The following is a 19120-nucleotide window of genomic DNA, read 5'->3' on the forward strand; positions in this document are numbered from 1 at the left end:
GATGGGAGTTGTCCAACAACATCAGGAGGACATCACATTGGTTACCCCCTGGCATATATATATATATATGCATGTTGACGTGTACACAGTGGTGGCACATATATACGAATGGGAGACCGTAGGTGCACACAAATGCTTATTATGAATGTGTGTGTTGTTTATGGTTGGTTGGAAGAGCAAGATTCAGTTCCATCTTTTAGTGAATGATTGGGCACTTCCATTTAAAGATGAGTATCATAAAGCATTAAAGAACCATAAGAAGGGAGAGCAGCCTGGGCATTGCCTGTCAAGAGTTTCTGGACAGCAGGCTATGGAGGCACACAGGTGACCTGCCACAGTCTTTCTCAGTACAGTGAGATTTACTGTATTTCTATTTGAATTACAGCAATTATTTCTATATTTGCATCTAATGCATACAAAGTTGCTCCTGCAATTTCCATACAAATCTGTATCTTCTTTCTCGCCTCTTTTTTGGTAATGCATTTCTTTTCTTTCTTTTTCTAACAACGCATAAGTGGCCATCCTTCCCTCTGCTCAAGCATCAGGAGTTAGATCACAAGTATCGCTCCTCCTTAGACTAGTGAAAAATTCAGGTCATGTATACACTGCTAACTTGCATTAGTTTCATACAGTTTATTACAAACGAAACAGACACAGCAGCAATCTATTTTAAGGCCCAAGGAGGAAATATTTACACCAGCATCCACTCAAGAGTCTTCATCAGATATCGGTGTCCTTAAAAAAAAAACAAAAAACCCCCCCAAACATTATGGTTATTATGTATTATTCATGTAATTTAAGTAGAATTTGCTTTCTTTCTTCTTCTCTCCCCATTCCTTTTCATATTCTGTTTATTAGACTGTATGCCTGCAGGCAGAGACTATGATGTTTTTAATCTTGGTATGATGCTTATAGAACTTTAGATGTGTTAGGTGTTAGCAATAATTATCCTAATAGTTTATTAATCCTGTTAACGGCAATGTTTTGTGGTTTCTTCCCTCAAAAAATCCTGGTAGTTGTAGTTTAGCAAGGATGCTGAAGCTTCTGTGTTAGGAAAGGGTGGCTCATACTGTGCACATCTGTAAATGTCTACTCAGAAGGTGGCCTGTTAGGTCCAATGGGGCTTACTCCCTGGCAAATGAGTGCAGCTTTCAAACATTTCCAGTCCTTCCTACGCCATCGCATTCTGGCCAAGCATCAGCCAGCAGGATTGCACTCTCTGCAATCAGCTCTTGGTGTTTGCTGCCCTGGGCTGCTTTGGAAGGGCAGTATATTAATTAACAAGTGAAATATAAGAATTAGAATTTTTAACTTTATATTTGACTTTATTCAGTAATATTTTATTCTGAAATGTTCCATTTGATGTTTTAATGTAGGTTGTAAACTGCTTTGAGATTTCCCCCCTTTAAAATATGAAGCAGTATAGAAAAAGTGTACTGACTTGCAACCTAGCTGTATTATTATTATTATTATTATTAAATTTTGCAGCTGTACAACTGAGGGCTAGGGAGGTGGAAGGGTGGGGAATTATTATGCATTAATTGTTTTTCTAGCTTCGTAAACTCATAAAATCAAATAAAAATAATTTTAAAAAGAAATGAAATTAGCCAGATCTACCAGTAGATCCTTATTTTCCCACGTCTCTGCTTTATGGGATAGAGACCCCGTTTCAGGGTCTTTACAACAGAGCGGGTGAAATTAGCGTGGGTGTTTGTTTTTTAATAAGGACCAGGCAGGAAGAGGGAACTAGGCCGTCGCGAGCCACAAGGCAGCGGAAGCTCCTTTCGCGGCGCAAGAAAGCAAAAGGCGAGGGGGCGGAGCTAAGGGCGGAAAGAGGCGGGGACTGCAGCAGCCCGGGCTTGCTCCCTGACTGCCGGTTGCTTTGTTGGTGGGCGGAATCCAGAAGAGTCCATTATTCCCACTAGCGAGGGGGAGCACGGCTCTCCCTCAACCCCTCCCCCCTCTCAGTCTTCAAAGACGGTTCAGACTTTCTGTACGCGGGGGCTCTCCGTTAAGCTGACGGCAGGCTGCGAGCGGCGGGGGCCGACGGAGCACCCCGCGTTCCCTCCCTCCGCCTTGCTGTTTTCCTCACCCGTCCCTCCCCCCTGCCCTGCCGGAGGGAGATGGTTTGTTCCTCAGCGCGCGCGCGCCCTGCTCCCGCGGTTCGGCGGCCGCCGCTGCCTGGGAGGGGGGAAGGGCGAGGGAGACCCGGGGCTTCGCGAGGGGAGCCTCGGCCCAGGACCCGAGGCGGCCGCTCTCCCCGCCCTTTCTCAAAAGCCGCGCAGCCGGGAGGGACCATCCATGGCGAAAGAAGCCGAAGAGCGGGAGCTGAAGGTTCCCGAGGAGATGTTCAAAGATGTCAAGTTCTTCGCCGTGGGAGACATAGGCGCCGAGGTGCGTTGCTCGGACGGGCTCCCCTCACGCGCGCCCCGTCCGCCTTCGGGCGCCTCAAATGCCCCCTCCTCCCCGTAAGACGACGCGGGCCACGCGCTGACAGCGGCTCGCGCCGGTTTTTTGAGGGAAGGGAGGGGGGATTTGGGGGCGCGTTCGAACCCCCCTCCCCCCCCGTGCGCCTTGGCGGCCGTTAACGGCTTCCAACGGCCGCCTCCTTCCCTCCCCCACCTTCTTACAGTATTTCTGTTGCCGGTGTCTCGGCGTCCCGCGCGCCTTCCGGAGCCGGGCAGGCCCTACGGCGGCCTCCGTTGCCTAGCTGGCTGGCTGACTGGGGAGGCGACAGAGGAGGCTGCACTTCTCTTTTCCTCCCCTCGCGGCTTCCCCGGAGTGGGGGACCTGCCCTGCGTCCCCTCTCTCCCTCCTGGCGCAAACTCGCGCTCTCCTCTTTTTCGGCTTGAGTTGGGGACGCGGCCAGGACTAGGCCCCGTCCTCGGTTTTCTCCGCCCGCTCTCCTCCTCCTCTTCACCTGGCAGGCGTCCCCTTCTTTCCCCGAGGAGCTCAGTTTTATAAATCCGAGGGAAAGCGGAAGGAGGGCCAGTTCGAGTAAATGGCACCTAACCGTGTAGGGAAGCTTTTCCCGACGGTAGTCCGGCTGCAGGGGAGAGAGAGGCGCGGGTTCCTGCGTGTAAACAAACTTACACCTGAATTAAAAAAAAAGGGTTCGCAGGGAGAGGGCTAGGCTGTATCCTTTCCCCTGAGGTGGTAGTTTTCTGCATCCAAGGCTGTGTGTGGGGAACATTAAATATCAGCCTGGAGTGGTACAGACAACAGGAAAGCTTTTCTTCTTAATTAGCTGGCCCTGACTGCATCAGAGTGTTCACAGCTGTCTTGAGGCAAGGCACAAGACCCATTAACAATATCCTCCTGGTTATTGACATCTCTTGCCATTTTGTCCCTTGATCCTATCTCTCTCCAGCCTTGTATGCAAAATAATTCATCTTTATCTTCACTCTCATTGTTTTGGTAGCTTTTCTTAAATCCATACACACCCATGTCAGTTTCTGGATCCTGGACAAGGTTCTCATCCTTTATTTTCAATACCCTCTGTGTCTTGCTTCTTGTGTCTTGCTTTTAGTGTCTTGTTTCATTCTCTCCTGTGCTGACATCATCACTGCTTGTGAGTTTAGTTCATCCAGCTCCATCCCAGCCATCCAGAAGTCCCTTGCACCTTCAAATAACTGCCCTTCTGACTGAAAATGTCTCTCAGAACACCTTGGTTACACTGCCTCTCTTCCTTCAAACCTATTCTTAAAACACATTTTCTGCAAAATCTTTAGCTCGGCTACCAAGCCTACATACCCTGTTCCAACTAATCTTAAGTACATGCAACTGAAATAAACATCCTTCCTCTGTGCACCCTGGCCTCCATTTCTGTCACCTTTCTCTGGTGTAAACCTCTATATATGTATCATCCTATATGATAAAGATGTGAACAAATGCATTATACTTAGATTTTTACACTGCTACTGGAAATCTTGCATACCCAATCCACAATCAGTGGTAAGCCTGCAACAACAGCATCAAAACAATGAAATGGAATAGCAAACAAAAGTGAATTTAGAATTCAGATTCCTTTCATGCAAGAATTCTGATTTGGAAAATGCAATGAAAAGAAACATTTGCATCACCTTGCATTTCACTTCCCACTGCAATAGCCTATAATGTCCCTATTTGTGCCTGCTTGTATTGCCACAGTAAGAGCTGGACATGATAGAAGACCAGGGTGAGTAGCTCAGAGTCCCATGGTTGTGTGTTGCAGTTTAGCTGTGCACAAGGAGTGCTTATCTGGGGAAAGATCTGGCTTTAATGTAAACAAGCCTCTAGGGAAAAACACTTTGCTTCAATAGTGTCTAACATCTGCATTTTCCTGAAAGTGAAAACCAGAAGCCCTCTTGTTTTGTAGGTTATTCAGCTTTTGAAAGATGGCAAGGCGAAGGAGGTTTCTTACAATGCTCTGGCATCACACATCATTTCAGAAGATGGAGACAATCCAGAAGTTGGTGAATCTCGTGAAGTCTTTGATCTTCCAGTAGTAAAAGTGAGTACCTACAGCATTAGAATTGATAGTTTTAACTACAGTAAACCTAATTTTAGTGCAGGACCTTTAGGGTTATTCATATCTTAGAATCAGCACTTGAGTGCAAAAAAATTGTACTATATGTGGGAAACCCTGTATCCAGAACCTGAAATGTGAATGTTGCGATCCATTTTACTGTAAGTGTGCTTATGATGAGAGTACTATATATTAATTCAGCCCACTCCCTCTCACCCTCAAAATGGAATAATGCTAGCAAGATTGCTGTCAACAATTATCTGGCTGGCAAGGGAAAGATATTGCTTTATATATAAAAGAACATAAAAATATACATTACCATGAACTTGTAAAAGTTTGCATGATTCTTATGCAGTGCTTGGGAATGCTAATAACAAGGGAGTGGTCACAGCTCAGTGATAGATCACATAATTTGCATACCGAATGTTCCAGGTTCTGTTCCTCTCCAGTTAGGAATGGGAAAGCCTTCTCTCTGAAACACAGCCACTGCCATTGTAGTGTAATATAGACAATATAGAATAGAGTGAACCAATGTTGACTTAGTGACCTTGTTTCCACAATGTGATAAGCCAGACTATGTCTTACAGAGAGTGGCTCGCAGCTGCTGTGCTCCTCCCTGATATTTTTTTACTTCTGCACTGTGCTGTGTTAGGCCAAGGTTTGGTTTAATAGTACAATGTCCAAACCTGGGCTTGTAATAAACCTGTCTCCTCAATAACCATAAGCCGGCTTTGAAGACATGCTAAACCATACCTTGACTTAGTTCAGCACACAAGTAAAAAGTACTGAGGAAGAGCAAAGTGACAGTGAGCACCTCTCCAGCCTGCACAGTCTCAGTAAGCTTAGTTTGGCTTCCTATGCTGTGTGAAACCAGGGCGCTATAAGGCAAGTTCCTGTGAATAGATGTTAAATAGCTGATTGGTTAATTTAAATTTGGTTCATATTTGTTAAATAGACAGATATTTATGGTATGTAATGTACATTGTCTATTGGCAACTCACTACATGCATTATTTTCACCTGTTTTTAGCCTTCTTGGGTGACTTTGTCGGTTCGATGTGGAGTTCTTCTGCCGTATCCTTTTTGGTTAAAATGTTAACATGTGTTATGCTTATTTAAAACTTAATACCAGCAGAATATTGGCTGGCACAGCAGCTGTTCTAGAGGATTAATTCTTTCTTTATATGACTGAGGCAGTGTTAGTGGATGGTTGCCTTGACTGGATGGATGGGTTAAAGCAGAGTTCCGTGCCCAGCGGAAGGATGAGGAGTACGTGCTGCATACTCTTGGTTGCTTTATTTACAGTTCAAAGCAGTTATATTACAGAAAGACATCTTGCCTCTGCCGGAGCAGAAAAGCATCCTCTCTCCTCGACAGCTTGGAGAGAAACAACACAGTGAAAAACAGGAAACCAGTGTACGTCACATCCAGTCTCCCTTTCCCGTGAGAAACTCCAACAGTACAGTACAGACTGTGGAATGTAAACACCTGTCTCGTGACAAGCCCTTTCGCTGCACAGTGAAGGAAAACAGAAACCAACATCCTCCCCCTTTCTGTGAACATCACTGGGCAGCGTGTTCGTACAATATCAGTACAAACCCAACTTCTGCACATAGGTACAGTGTTGATCCCTTGATACAATCTTGGATAATACATCAGCAGGAATTTTATTACCTGGCATATAGGACACCGTTACGAGTCCCTTCTGAATACATTCCCTAGCATGCTGCAATTTTAATTGCAAGTGCTTCGTGCTTTGCTTACAACCTTCAGACTTCAGCAAAGCCAAACATGCTTTGTTGTCCTGGTAAACCTGGATTGGACATTTGACAGGAATTTTCATATCTTTGCACAATTGTATCAACCATTCACAATCCTTAAGTGAATAAGACAGTGCATTCAGTTCAGCTTCACAAGTACTTAAGCTAACTGTTGTTTGCTTCTTGCATGACCAATCAAACAGACCCTGATTGTACATGTAGCAAACTCCAGACGTACTTTTCCTGTCTTCAGTGTCACTTCCAAAACTTGCATCTGCAAATATCTCAAGACCACCAGACTTCTGATTGTTAAATCTCAGTCTGTAATGCATAGTGCCTTTCAAATACCGCGCTATGCGTTTCAGAGCTTTCCAATCCTTGACACTAGGATTGTTGACTTGTCTGCTTAGCAAATTACAGCTAACAGCAATGTCTGGTCTTGAACATCTGGCAATGAAGTTTAGCTTGCCTAGCACACTTCTGTACAGTGTAGAGTCAGAAAATGCTTCTCCAGTGTCATCTACCTGATAACCTGTTGTCATCGGTGTGTCTACAGGGTTAGCATCCATCAGGTTTAGTTTGCTTAACACATCAGCAATTTTCCGTGACTGGTGTACTAGAATGTTACCATCTTGATCTCTTTCTATTTCCAGAGATAGGTAGTTGTTTACCTCACCAAGATCTTTCATGTCAAAGTGCTCTTTCAGTTGAGCTAGGGCGTTATTGTACATTGCGACATCTTTCCAAAAGAATAATAAATCATCAACATAAAACAAACAGTACAGTTTCTTTTGCCCCTCCTCTTTGACAAATACACATGGATCAGCTTTCCCTTGCTGAAAACCTAGAGAAAACAATACTTCAGTGAGTTTTGTGTGCCAACACCGTGCACTTTGTTTGAGACCATAAAGGGATTTCTTCAGAGCACAAACAAATCCCTGTTTTACCTGTACGCCATCAGGTGGAAGCATATAAAGTGATTCATCCAGAGATCCGTACAGAAAAGCTGTATTAATATCATGGTGACTAATGTGTAGATTTTCCTCTGCAGCTAGCTTGAGCATAAGCCTAATGCTTTCATACCTCACTGTGGGTGAGTAGGTCTCGTGATAGTCTTCACCTGGTACTTGTGCAAAACCTCTGGCTACCAATCTGGCTTTGTGTCTGACTATCTTGCCATTTTGATCAGTCTTCGCTTTGAAGACCCATTTGCTTCCAAGCAGTTTCATTCCTGGAACTACTGGAACTAGCTCCCATGTTTTGTTCCTTTCCAAGGAATCAAGCTCAGCCTTCATGGCATTTAACCATGGTTCAGCTTCCTTTGAATCCAAACCCTGGATTTCTTGGAAACTTGAAGGTTCAAATACCTTCTTGGAGCTTTTAACAGCTGTTACTGCTATCGTAGCAAATTCATCAGCAAATCTCTTTGGAGGTTTGCCTTTTGTGGCTCTCTGTGACCTACGAATTAGCCTTAAGTCTTCAACACTCTCCTCTTCCTTCTTAGGAGAAAAGCGACCTATTGTGAACAATGGTTCTTCCAATTCTTGATCAGAGCTTTCAGAGGGTCGCATAGAGGCTTTCGCACTCTTGAAATCCTCTGAATCACCCGATTCAGTTTCAGATTCAGACTCAGAACCTTCATCAGTGGGTGTGGGTTGTTGTGGTTGCTTCTGACTATCCTCAGTCTCATCACTGTCACCAGGATAACATTGGAAAATTCCCACATTCTCCCCCCACTTTGCATTGTATTCAACACTTCTCGTGAGCTTAATTGTCTTAGAGTCAGTCATCATTATTCTGTAAGACCCTTTCTGATAACCTAGAAAGATACCATGCAATCCACGCTTGTCTAACTTTGAATTTTGTGGTGAATGAACCCACATGTCAGAACCAAAAATTTTCATGTGTTTGATGTATGGCTTCTTGCCAAACATCTTCTCATAGGGGGTACAACCAATCGCTGAAGATAACCTGCGATTGTAACTGTAAACAAAACACGAGAGAGATTCGGCCCAATAACTCTCTGGAAGATTGGCATCATGCAGCAAGGTTTTTAACCCTTGAAGCAATGTCTGATTTGCCCGTTCCGCAAGTCCATTCTGCCATGGCGAGCGAGGACTAGACAAATCGTGTTGAATTCCTTTCTCAGTCAGAAAAGCTTCAAACTGCTGAGAAGTGAATTCTCCCCCGCGATCACTGAAAAGAGTCTTTATCTTCTTACCATGCACATTTTCCAACCAAGCACAGAATTCCTTGAACCTAGGAAAAGCCTCTGATTTCTGCTTGAGATTGTACACAAAAATATATCTAGAAAATGCGTCAATGAGAACCATGAAGTACCTATTTCCACCCAAAGAGGGCGCTAGTGGTCCAACCAAATCAGCATGAATAATCTGGTATGGTTCCGTAGCTTGCCTACTAGACACCTTACCTTTCGCAGCCATTTTCACCTTGTTTGCTGCGCATGCTTTGCACTTCATGTGGTACCTGCAGGGTCTAATAGTCATACCTTCAACCAAGGCAGGCATTTTAGATACTGCCTCAAAATGCAAATGACCAAATTTTCGATGAAAATCATGAATACATCCTGCATGCAAACTTTTGTTAGAACCTGCAATGCAACAAGTGTCATCCTGCACAACATCATCATAATACAAAACAAACAAACGATCAACATATTCAGCATGCAATTCATAGTCATTTTTCTTTGTGATGATGCACTTCTTGTTCTTGAAGGAAACGTCAATGTTCCGCTCATTCAGTTGTCCAACGCTGAGCAGATTATGTTTGGCGTCTGGCACGTAAAGGACATTCTGTATCGATAAGTCCAAACTGTGAAGAACAACAGTTCCGTAGCCTTTACTGGGAATAGTGTGGTCATCCGCCTGGTGAATCGCACCTTCCTGCGGTGTAAAAGACACAAAAAGTCTCTTATCGTTGCACATGTGGTGGGTCGCCGCCGAATCAACAACGAAGAAAGATCTAGACGTCTTCTGGACCTCTGCAACCTTTGGAGTGAAGCGTGAAACCATAGCCTTGTGCTGCGTTGTCCTAGACACCGGACCTTTGCCTTTGCCTCGGCCTTTTCCACGCGATGAGCTTTCGCTGCGCTGCTCTGTCTTGGCCCTGGGATATCTGCATTCCCTCTTCATATGGCCTAGACGTCCACACGAGTAGCATTTCACTGCCTTCAAAGCTTTGGCGCCATCTGGTGGTTCCACTGCACTATGGGATGACGTCTGTGAAGACTCCCCCTTGCCCATGCAGCTAGCACCCCGGCGATCTGCTTCATTTAACACCACGGCAGTAACAAAGTCCACTGTTAGCTGAGCTGTTGGCTGCACAGCAATCTGGGTTGCAACAGACTCCCAACCTGAACCCAAAGATTGTAGTATCATGAAAGAATACACAGCCTCTGGAAAGTTGAGTCCTCTCTGTTGCAGCTCATGTCTCAGATTTTGCATCTCCATCAGATGTAAACGCACATCTCCACCTTCAGCAAGAGCCATATTATGCAGCTTGTTAAAGTAAAACATAGTAGATCCAGCTTCTGTCCTTAAGTGAGCCTCTCTCAAAGAATCCCAAATTTCTCTGGCTGAGGTCTTATCACGCAATAGACAGAGCTCTTCTGGGGATACTATCAATGTAAGTGTTCCCCGTGCTTTGGAATCCTTAACTTTCCATGCATCTGTAACTGGAGCTGGGGGGGTTTCTGTAATGACCTCAAACAAACCCTCTTTCCGCAGAATTGCCTCTGCATACAAAACCCAGTCGGCATAATTTTTCTTGTTGAGCTTAGGAATCCCACAAGCATCCTGAAGGGCCATCATGACTCTGGCATTAGCCTTCAGCGTCATATATGCTGCTTTAAATCTTGCTGCGTCACTGCTGCACCTGCTTTATTCCAAAAGCGCACTTAAAAGTTACTTTCGATTTCCCCAGCATAGTAACTTGAGCCTGGGAGCCATTTTCCTATTCCCGGCAAAACGGCTTTAAAAGTTCAAAGTCCAGCCATAAAGCCATTAACTAGAAGCTGGCAGGCTGCCCGGAGCAGTAGCAACATACCTCATCAATCATGTTTATGCGCAGAGCAGATTCCAATCCGATCTGTCCCTCTGCATTCCGATCCTTTGCCGGCACTCCGATTCGACTTCTGGAGCCCATAACCACGTGTTGGTTAAAGCAGAGTTCCGTGCCCAGCGGAAGGATGAGGAGTACGTGCTGCATACTCTTGGTTGCTTTATTTACAGTTCAAAGCAGTTATATTACAGAAAGACATCTTGCCTCTGCCGGAGCAGAAAAGCATCCTCTCTCCTCGACAGCTTGGAGAGAAACAACACAGTGAAAAACAGGAAACCAGTGTACGTCACATCCAGTCTCCCTTTCCCGTGAGAAACTCCAACAGTACAGTACAGACTGTGGAATGTAAACACCTGTCTCGTGACAAGCCCTTTCGCTGCACAGTGAAGGAAAACAGAAACCAACAGGTTGCCTGCTCTTTATAGGGTTACACACTCTCTCTGAAGAAGTGGGTACACAGTTTACAGGTACCATTGCTGTCACTTGAGGCTCAGGTGGCCTCAGTGGTGTGGAGTGCCTTCCATCAGCTCTCGCTGGTGGTCCAGCTATGCCTCTTTCTGGACAGCAATAGCTTAACCTGTGTCATCTATGCTCTGGTAACCTTTAGGTTAGATTACTGCAATACATAAAATGTTGGGCTGCCTCTGAAGACAGTTTGGAAACTTCAACAGGTGCAGAATTCTGCGGCCAAGTTGCTCACCAGCGCAAGATGGTTTGAGCATATCATACCAATCCTGGTCCAACTGCAGTGACTGCCGGTTAGTTTCTGGGCCCAGTTAAAAGTCCTAGTTTTAACCTATTAAGCCTTGTGGCTTAGGACTGCAATACCTTAAGGACCGTCTCTCCCCATATGAACTGCCTCAGACACTGCAATCACTACCTGAGGCCCTTTTTCATGTGCATCCTCTGTGAGAGGTCTGGAGCACAACAACATGAGAACGGACTGTTACAAGTATGTACCTGGACTCACATGTGCACAGGCAGCACTTAGGTATGTTCAGTTACAGTGTAGTAGGTTAGAAAGTTAGAGGCAAAGGCTATAAACATGTACCAGGGAGTAAAGTATTAGGGAACTCAGGAGGACAAACCTCCAGATAAACATGCATAGGATTAAACTATTAAGTGATATGTTTGGACCACCCATTTATTTTTGTGGTTGATGTGTGACTCTAACCTGAATTGGTGAGACCCAAGTTGAAGATTAGGAAACAACCTATTATTATTACCTGTATTATTCTTATTCTTATTATAATTTATATACCACCCTATACCTGGAGGTCTCAGGGCAGTTCACAGAATAAAATACTTTTAGAAGTATTCATAAGATTTTTCTTTGCTATTTGAGAAGCTTTTGGTAAACTTGCACCAGTTATTCACTTTACATCTCATTTATATTATATCCTTGACTTAATTTTGTCAGAGTAAATGGTTTCTCCCCAGAATCCTGTCAGATCTTTTTTGGAGTTGCTGCTTGTCTGTCTCAGGTAAGATGTTTATCCAGATAGTTGTATGTTTATGCTGATAGCCAAATGATGTGTCAGAAAGTGCTTTTCCCTAAATATCTAGTGGTAATTTTTTTTTTACCTTTTCTGATAGGTTTCCGCTGAAGACCGAAGTACACTGTGGGCTTTGATTACGTTTTATGGTGGAGATTGCCGGCTGAGCCTCAATAAAAAATGCACTCATTTGATTGTGCCTGAGCCAAAAGGGGTAAGAGTTTTATTATGTGGACATGTTTTCCCATTTTAATGTTACTTTGACTTTCTGAGATATAGAATCAGCATGATTTATACAAAAAAAGCTTCCCTTGTCAACCTTTTACATTTTTTTGGAGGGATCCGTTCAATATGTAGCTGGGAGTGATTTATAAGCTTCTCATTTCAGAAAGCTTTTGATGAAATCAAAGAAAATGTTCATGAAGTACTGGTTCATTTGTGTTTTGGTAAAAGATTAAAATATAGAATAGAGAGTAGCAGTAAATTGCTAATTAATTTTCACAGTGGAAGGAAGTTAGACTGGGATCGCCTATTTTTTATTTTGTGAAAAATAACCCAGTATTTAATTTTATAAATGATCTGCGGTTACAGTGGGATAGCCAATTTGCACTAAATATTCAGAAAGGTAAAATGGTGAGCAAATTATAAAGATCTTGCATCAGGCAGCAAATTATTTTGAGTAGTACAGTTAAATATGGATGTAGAACCCTAGACAGCTTTAGTTTTTTGCTTATATCACATGAACCTCAGTTTATTCCAGCCTTGTAAACCAGCCTGCAAAAGTTACTACCTTGTAATAGAAATCAGTAGCCGTGTTTTTGCTGGGATCAGAAGTCGGTGTACCCCTTGCATAGCAGCCTGTTCTGCTGGGTACAAGGAAGGAACACTCACCAGTCCACTGACCTCTATGTGCTTATGTGCACGAAATTCCTTGCTGTGAATGGCTGCCAGGCTAGTGCTTAAATAAAAGGTTGATTTATTCCTGCTATTTAAGTCTCCAAGTTGCATTTATTTGGCTGGAAAGCCCTTCAGTGTTCTCAAGTACAGTATCAATACTTTTTTCAGCCTGTATTACACAAGAATTGCTGTGGTAGTTAAAACTTCCCCACATCAGGACTGCCTGATCACTAAAGTACCTAAAAATAGGATGTTGGCACCATTATAACTTTTTTTGTATTTAGAAATTTAAAATGCTTATCTCTTTTTGTCAATTTTTCTCTTTGCCTTTTTCTTTCTTTCTCTCCCTTGTTGCCCAGCAGGCTGCAAGAAAAGGAAGAGATCACTCTTGTCAGAGGTCAGATTGATAGGTTTTAGAGGGTTTTTGAAATTAGTCTGAGGGTTGCAGGTTGTCCACTCACATTTTAGAGGACTGAGTAACTTAAGTTTTTAAGGAGTTTATAATCTTAGAAGGCGTTTATAATTTTATTTATTATTAGTAACCAGGAATGTAACTTGTTGAGCTGATGTAAACCAATACAATTAAAACGAGTGTTTACAAAACTAACACTATCTAAAAGCTAAATTGACTCATAATTGGAATGTTTTTGTTCTTCTCAGGAGAAATATGAATGCGCCTGTAAAAGAGAAAACATTAAAATTGTGACACCTGACTGGGTTTTGGATTCTGTATCTGATAAAACTAAAAAAGATGAGGCTTCCTATCATCCACGATTAATTATATATGAGGAAGAGGAAGAAGAGGAGGAAAATGAAGATCAGGATTCTCAAAATGAAGCCAGCACAGATGAAAAGTTGTCAAGTCCAGCATCTTCTCGAGAAGGCTCACCTTTGGGTGATCGAGCTTTTTCACCTAAATCTATTGATGCTGATAAAACGAAAGGTGAACTGATGTTTGATGATTCATCAGATTCGTCTCCTGAAAAGCATGAAAGAAATTTGAACTGGACACCTGCTGAAGTTCCACAGAATACAGCAAAGCGCAGATTGCCTTCAGGCAAGGATTCTGGATTGATAAATTTGTGTGCCAATGTCCCACCTGTCCCAGGCAATATTTTGTCCTCTGAGATGAGAAGTAATATAATGGCTTCAGTACAAAGTCCTCAAAGTTCTGGACGTCCCGAAATGATGGCTGCATGGAGTCCTGCAGTACGGACATTAAGAAATATTACCAATAATGCTGATATTCAGCAGGTTAATAGACCATCAAATGTTGCGCATGTAAGTATCTTAAAGTACAAGTTAAAAAAAATGTTTGGAAGTGAATAGCTTTTATGACTTTGATACTATAAAATACAAAGAGAATTGTTGTAAGGATTACGACTAGATAACGCATGTGAAGTAGTTTTAGTGCCAGAAAGCACTATACAAATGCTGTGTTGCACTTAAACAATTACAGAAGTTTTAGTACATTGATTACAGTGGTAACTTGGTTTACAAACTTAATCTGTTCTGGAAGTCCATTCTTAAACCAAAGCATTTTTAAATCAAGGTGTGCTTTCCCATAGCAGCAGGGGGCTCAATTTACAAATGGAACACACTCAACAGGAAGCGGAACATGTTTTGCTTCCAAGGCAAAGTTCACAAACCAAAACACCTACTTACGGGTTTGCAGCGTTCTTAATCCAAGTTGTTCATAAACTCAGCTGTTCTTAAACCAAGGTACCACTGTATATGAGTTAAAAATTTCTTTCCGGTGATTTTTGAATCCTTTAGTGTAGTTGGGCATAGTCTTTTCATATTTAATCCTATGCTTGTACGTGTCCCGAGCCACTTGCCCTTTTACTTTACCAAGGCCTGCAACATGCAGAAGTCTTCTAAATTAAAAAGAAATAGATGATAGAAAATGTGAAAACATGTTCTTAATTGTGCAAGTGAGCAAATCAGACACAGTGCTGTGGAAATGAGGAGCAAATACGTAATTCATATGCAATTTGAAAGTATTCTTTAGATCAGTAAATATTTTCCCCATGGTAACTTATCATTCCATGATTACTATTTGAGAGGGTTCCCTTCAGGGTTTTTTCCTTAAAAAAAATGTATTTCTTTACATTTTGTTGCCTGCCTTAGCCTTCTGATACATCTCTTAGGCGTGGATAGTATCATTTGGCTGCATAAGTACCAATGCTCATCTCAACTTCAGAAATAGAAGAAACTATTTGAAGAGAAAAATGAGCACAGAGAATTTTTACTGTATATTTCCTTTTAATTATGCTAGCCTTTCTCTTAATGTGCGAAGTGTAGAAGCATAACGCTGTGTTGCATGTTTTATATCACACTTCCTACAACATTTACCTACCTCCGTGCGATCTATATATTGGGACCTCTAGAAAATTCTCCCATTTGCCAATGAATATAAACTTTCTGTTAATTTGTATTCAAAATAACTGTTTTGTGGAATAACTAAATGCTTTCCTCTATTAATTAGACTTCTAATAAAGTACAGTTTTAGCTGAATGCATCAGAAAGTTTTCAGATTTGATTTATGCTTTTCTGTTTTCAGTGAAATGTTTTGAAGGAAAGTTTACATGCATCCTTTTGTTTTCTAGATCTTGCAATCACTTTCTGCTCCTACAAAAACTTTGGAGCAGCAAGTAAACCATAGCCAGCAGGGACATTCAAATGCTGTGTTGCTTAGTCAAGTTAAATTGACTCCAGAGACACACTTACTACACCAGCAGCAGCATCCACCTCAGCAGTCACAGCAGCAGCAGCAACAGCAACAACAGCAGCAGCAACAACAACAACAGCAGCAGCAGCAGCAGCAGCACCTCCCTCTCTTGCATCTTCCATCCCAACAAATTGTGCAGTTGCAGCAACAGCAGCAGCCACAGCAGCCTCAGATTACTCAACAGTCTTTCTCTCAGCAGCCTCATCAGTTTGTGCAACAGCAAGTTCATCAACACCAATTCTCACAGCAGCAGTTACAGTTTTCTACACAACAGATACATTCTCAGCAGCAAGTACATCGTCCTCAACAACAGTTGCAATTTCAGCAGCAGCATGCCTTGCAACAGCAGTTGCATCAGCTACAGCAACAGCAGCTACAGCAACAGCAGCTGCAACTACAGCAGCAAAACCTTCAACAACAGTTACAGCAGCAGCAACTACAGCAGCAACATTTGCAACGAATGCAGCAGCAGCAGCAGCAACAACAGCAACAACAAATGCAAAATCAAGCATCTCAACTCTTGACCCAAACTTCTCAGACATTACAGCATCAGGTTCCAGTTCAGCCATCACAGCATGCTCAGCAGCAACAGTTGCAGCAGCAGCAGCTCTTTGGGCATGATCCATCCATAGAAAGTTAGTAATTTTGTTCTCGTGTATGTTAGCTGAGGCTTTAATTACACTTATTTAAATAGTAGAACACTCCTCGCCCCCTTTCTGACCCAGTGGGTCTACAATGTGTCTTACAAATCTAATTAAAAGGTTCATGTTAAAACTGTAAGAGTGACGATATAAAACATCAGACAAGCAGTAAAAGAGCAGCTGAGATCAGAGCAAGCAATTCCCCAAACAAAATACCAATGGTGATCTGATTGCGAACCATCTTTGTTAACAGCTTGAAAACCAAGAGTAGAGTAAGGTAGAACAAACCACATCTGGAAGTGAGTTTCTCAGCACGGTGCCATGGCCCAAAAATAGTTTCGGCTACAAACTTTCACGTAGGAGATTCTTCTAGTTCAAACATTTTCCAAGACTTTTTTGTATTTGATAATTTACATGTGTTATGGGGCCATTGTCAGTCCTCCATTTCAGTGGACATGCTCAAGTATAGAGCTTGTTGGAATGAAGTCATGGCCTATTTTTATTAGACCCACCAGTGCTCTCATTGTTTACAGTCTACTAAGCATTTTTCACAATGCATCCAAATACTAGTGAAGGGCAGTCTCTGCGTGGTGCTTCTTCACTTTTGTATGTACGGTAATGGGCAGAGGGAATAACCCATGCACAGTCCCTGAGGTGATGTGTGCACAATGCAACTCCAGTTCACAGAACTGTTTCTTCATCTGCAGAACACCCTTTAAATTCAGCCACTTGCTTTCCAACACCAATCTAAAGTTTGCTGGGAAGTGGAGGACCTTGCAGGTGTGCTTATGTTCTGTGAGCTACAGCAAGTTTCACTCTTTGAAGAGATGAGTATAGCAGTAAATGAAGACCTTTTTACTATTAATGGTAGCCCATTAAATAAGAGAAAATATGCTAGAGTATTTTGTATTAATTTAATTTTTATTACTCTTCTAGTTCCAGAAGACTATTTTCTGTTGGGTTGTGTCTTTGCAATTGCTGATTATCCTGAGCAGATGTCTGATAAACAATTACTGGCAACATGGAAAAGGGTAATTATTTGTTCTGTTTGTGAATATTTTTCAGTTTTGTGCATTAGTTTTTCAGTTTCTTAAACAAAAATAGGTATATTTAAAAACCAACAAATTGTTTTATTTTTGACTTACCAGATTATTATATATATTCCATGTCTATAATATATATGTTACCAACAAAGCACACAAAATTTCATCTTCTTTGTTCTCCTTTTAACTGATTTTTACTGTTACTAGCTTCAAACATAATTTCTGCCTTTCTTTGTTATCTGTTTATCAGAGGTCCATCTGCCAAAATTTCCCATTACTCTCAAGTAACAAGCTTACCAGTTAGGTTTTGTGCAAAATACAGTGATAAGAGCCTTCACAGGTTTTAAACTATGGCACATATGTAACATGGCAAAAAAATTCAATAAGTGTTGTTTGATTAACAAACCTTTTAAGTGTTTCTAGTTTTTATTTTTCTAGATAATCCAAGCAAATGGCGGTACAGTAGATCCCACATTCACAAACCGGTGTACACATCTTCTCTGTGAAAGTCAGCTTAGTAATATGTATGCTCAGGTAAGACCAAATGGCACAAATGTACTTACCTATGTTTGTAAGAGCTGTTTATTTCCTTACATTGAATGATATAATAGTTCAGGAACAATTTATTACAAAGGTGAAAGTATCTATAGATACATAATTTATGTTCTCCCAGTCTTTTGCTGCTAGTAACCTCAAGGCAACTTAAAACTGTAAAATACAATTTTAAGCATATAGTTTCAAACAGCAATAACATAAGGTTCTCTGTGCAGTCATGGCCTGTAGCTAGGTCTTCTCCCTCCTCCTGAGTAGACCATTCATCCTAGGTATTTCCCTGCTGTTATAGCTGTTTGGCAGCCAAACGAGTACTCATGCTATGACTTGGGGCTTCCCATCTGCTCTGTCACCCCCTTTGTTCTGAGGCCCAGGAGGCAATTGTGAAGAATTGGGGATGGGGTTAGAGGGCGCTTTCTCTCTCTCTCTCTCTCTCTGAGTGTGTGGAGGGGGGGGGGGCTTGAATAGGAAAGAGACAGAATACAAGAAATAAATATATATTGTATCTTTTGGTTGTTGTTCTGTAGATTGTGGTAGTTGTATGCTCCCTACAGTTGAGAGTGACTAACCTAAGGATTGGTGGGCCTGTATCAGAGATGGCACTCACTGCAGTCTGAGGACTTTGGTTCATCTGTATCCCATTACCAACCTCATTTTTGTTTGAAAGTGGGTGGCTAAAAGCTTTATAAACCTAAGGCAGCAACATATATATATTTAAAATATTTTCATACATACCTACTAAAATTTATATGTACAGTGACAATGTTTTGCATTTGTGTTGCAGGCTTTGAGAGAAAGGAAGAGATGTATCACAGCACACTGGTTGAACTCTGTGCTAAAAAAGAAGAAAATGGTACCACCTCACCGAGCTCTTCATTTTCCTGTAGCATTTCCACCAGGAGGGAAACCATGTTCACAGCATGTAAGAAATTAACTCTAGCATTTTGCTTGGAAGGTGCTGTTGCTATTATTTCTTTTACTTCAAGCAGCTTTTAATGTTGGAAGATATAAAAATGAGCAAATATGTAACGTCCTGTCTCTGAGAATATTTTACAACTCTAATTGGAATTAATAAAATTACATGATTGAATTCAGGATTTTTTTGTACTGCACCTAAATATCTTTATGTAAATGGGATATATTTCCTTGCTGTGCAATTTAAGTTATCTTTAAATCTCAGGTGTGGAACTGGTTTGTTTGTTACTCCTTTTTATGTGAGGATTACTGCATTATGAAGGGTTTTCTGTTCGATGGTAAATTTGGTTATCACATTGAGAGTTAGGCAAATGGTTCAATTTATGAAAATGATATCATAAAGCAAGAATGGAGAACAGGGGCCCCTCTAACATTCCTGACCTTTGGCCATACTGACCATGACTGAGATTTGGAAGTCCAACAATATCTGGAAGGGTAT

At 42.0% G+C, this 19120-nt stretch overlaps 1 protein-coding gene across 1 annotated transcript in view; it reads left to right on the forward strand.

Annotated features, from left to right (window-relative positions):
- The first annotated feature begins 1731 nt into the window (after window positions 1-1731).
- Window positions 1732-19120, forward strand: part of PAXIP1 (PAX interacting protein 1) — a 30798-nt gene continuing 13409 nt past the window's right edge. Inside the window, exons 1-10 of the mRNA XM_083406150.1 lie at window positions 1732-2394; window positions 4358-4492; window positions 5537-5580; window positions 11767-11830; window positions 11943-12056; window positions 13400-14020; window positions 15349-16105; window positions 17048-17142; window positions 17593-17688; window positions 18491-18628. Coding sequence (XP_083262276.1) covers window positions 2302-2394; window positions 4358-4492; window positions 5537-5580; window positions 11767-11830; window positions 11943-12056; window positions 13400-14020; window positions 15349-16105; window positions 17048-17142; window positions 17593-17688; window positions 18491-18628 — 2157 coding nt within the window. The 5' untranslated portion in view covers window positions 1732-2301. The remainder of the gene's footprint in view (window positions 2395-4357; window positions 4493-5536; window positions 5581-11766; window positions 11831-11942; window positions 12057-13399; window positions 14021-15348; window positions 16106-17047; window positions 17143-17592; window positions 17689-18490; window positions 18629-19120) is intronic.

The sequence above is a fragment of the Podarcis tiliguerta genome (assembly GCF_965153285.1).
Source record: "Podarcis tiliguerta genome assembly, chromosome: 12".
Lineage (NCBI taxonomy): Eukaryota > Metazoa > Chordata > Lepidosauria > Squamata > Lacertidae > Podarcis > Podarcis tiliguerta.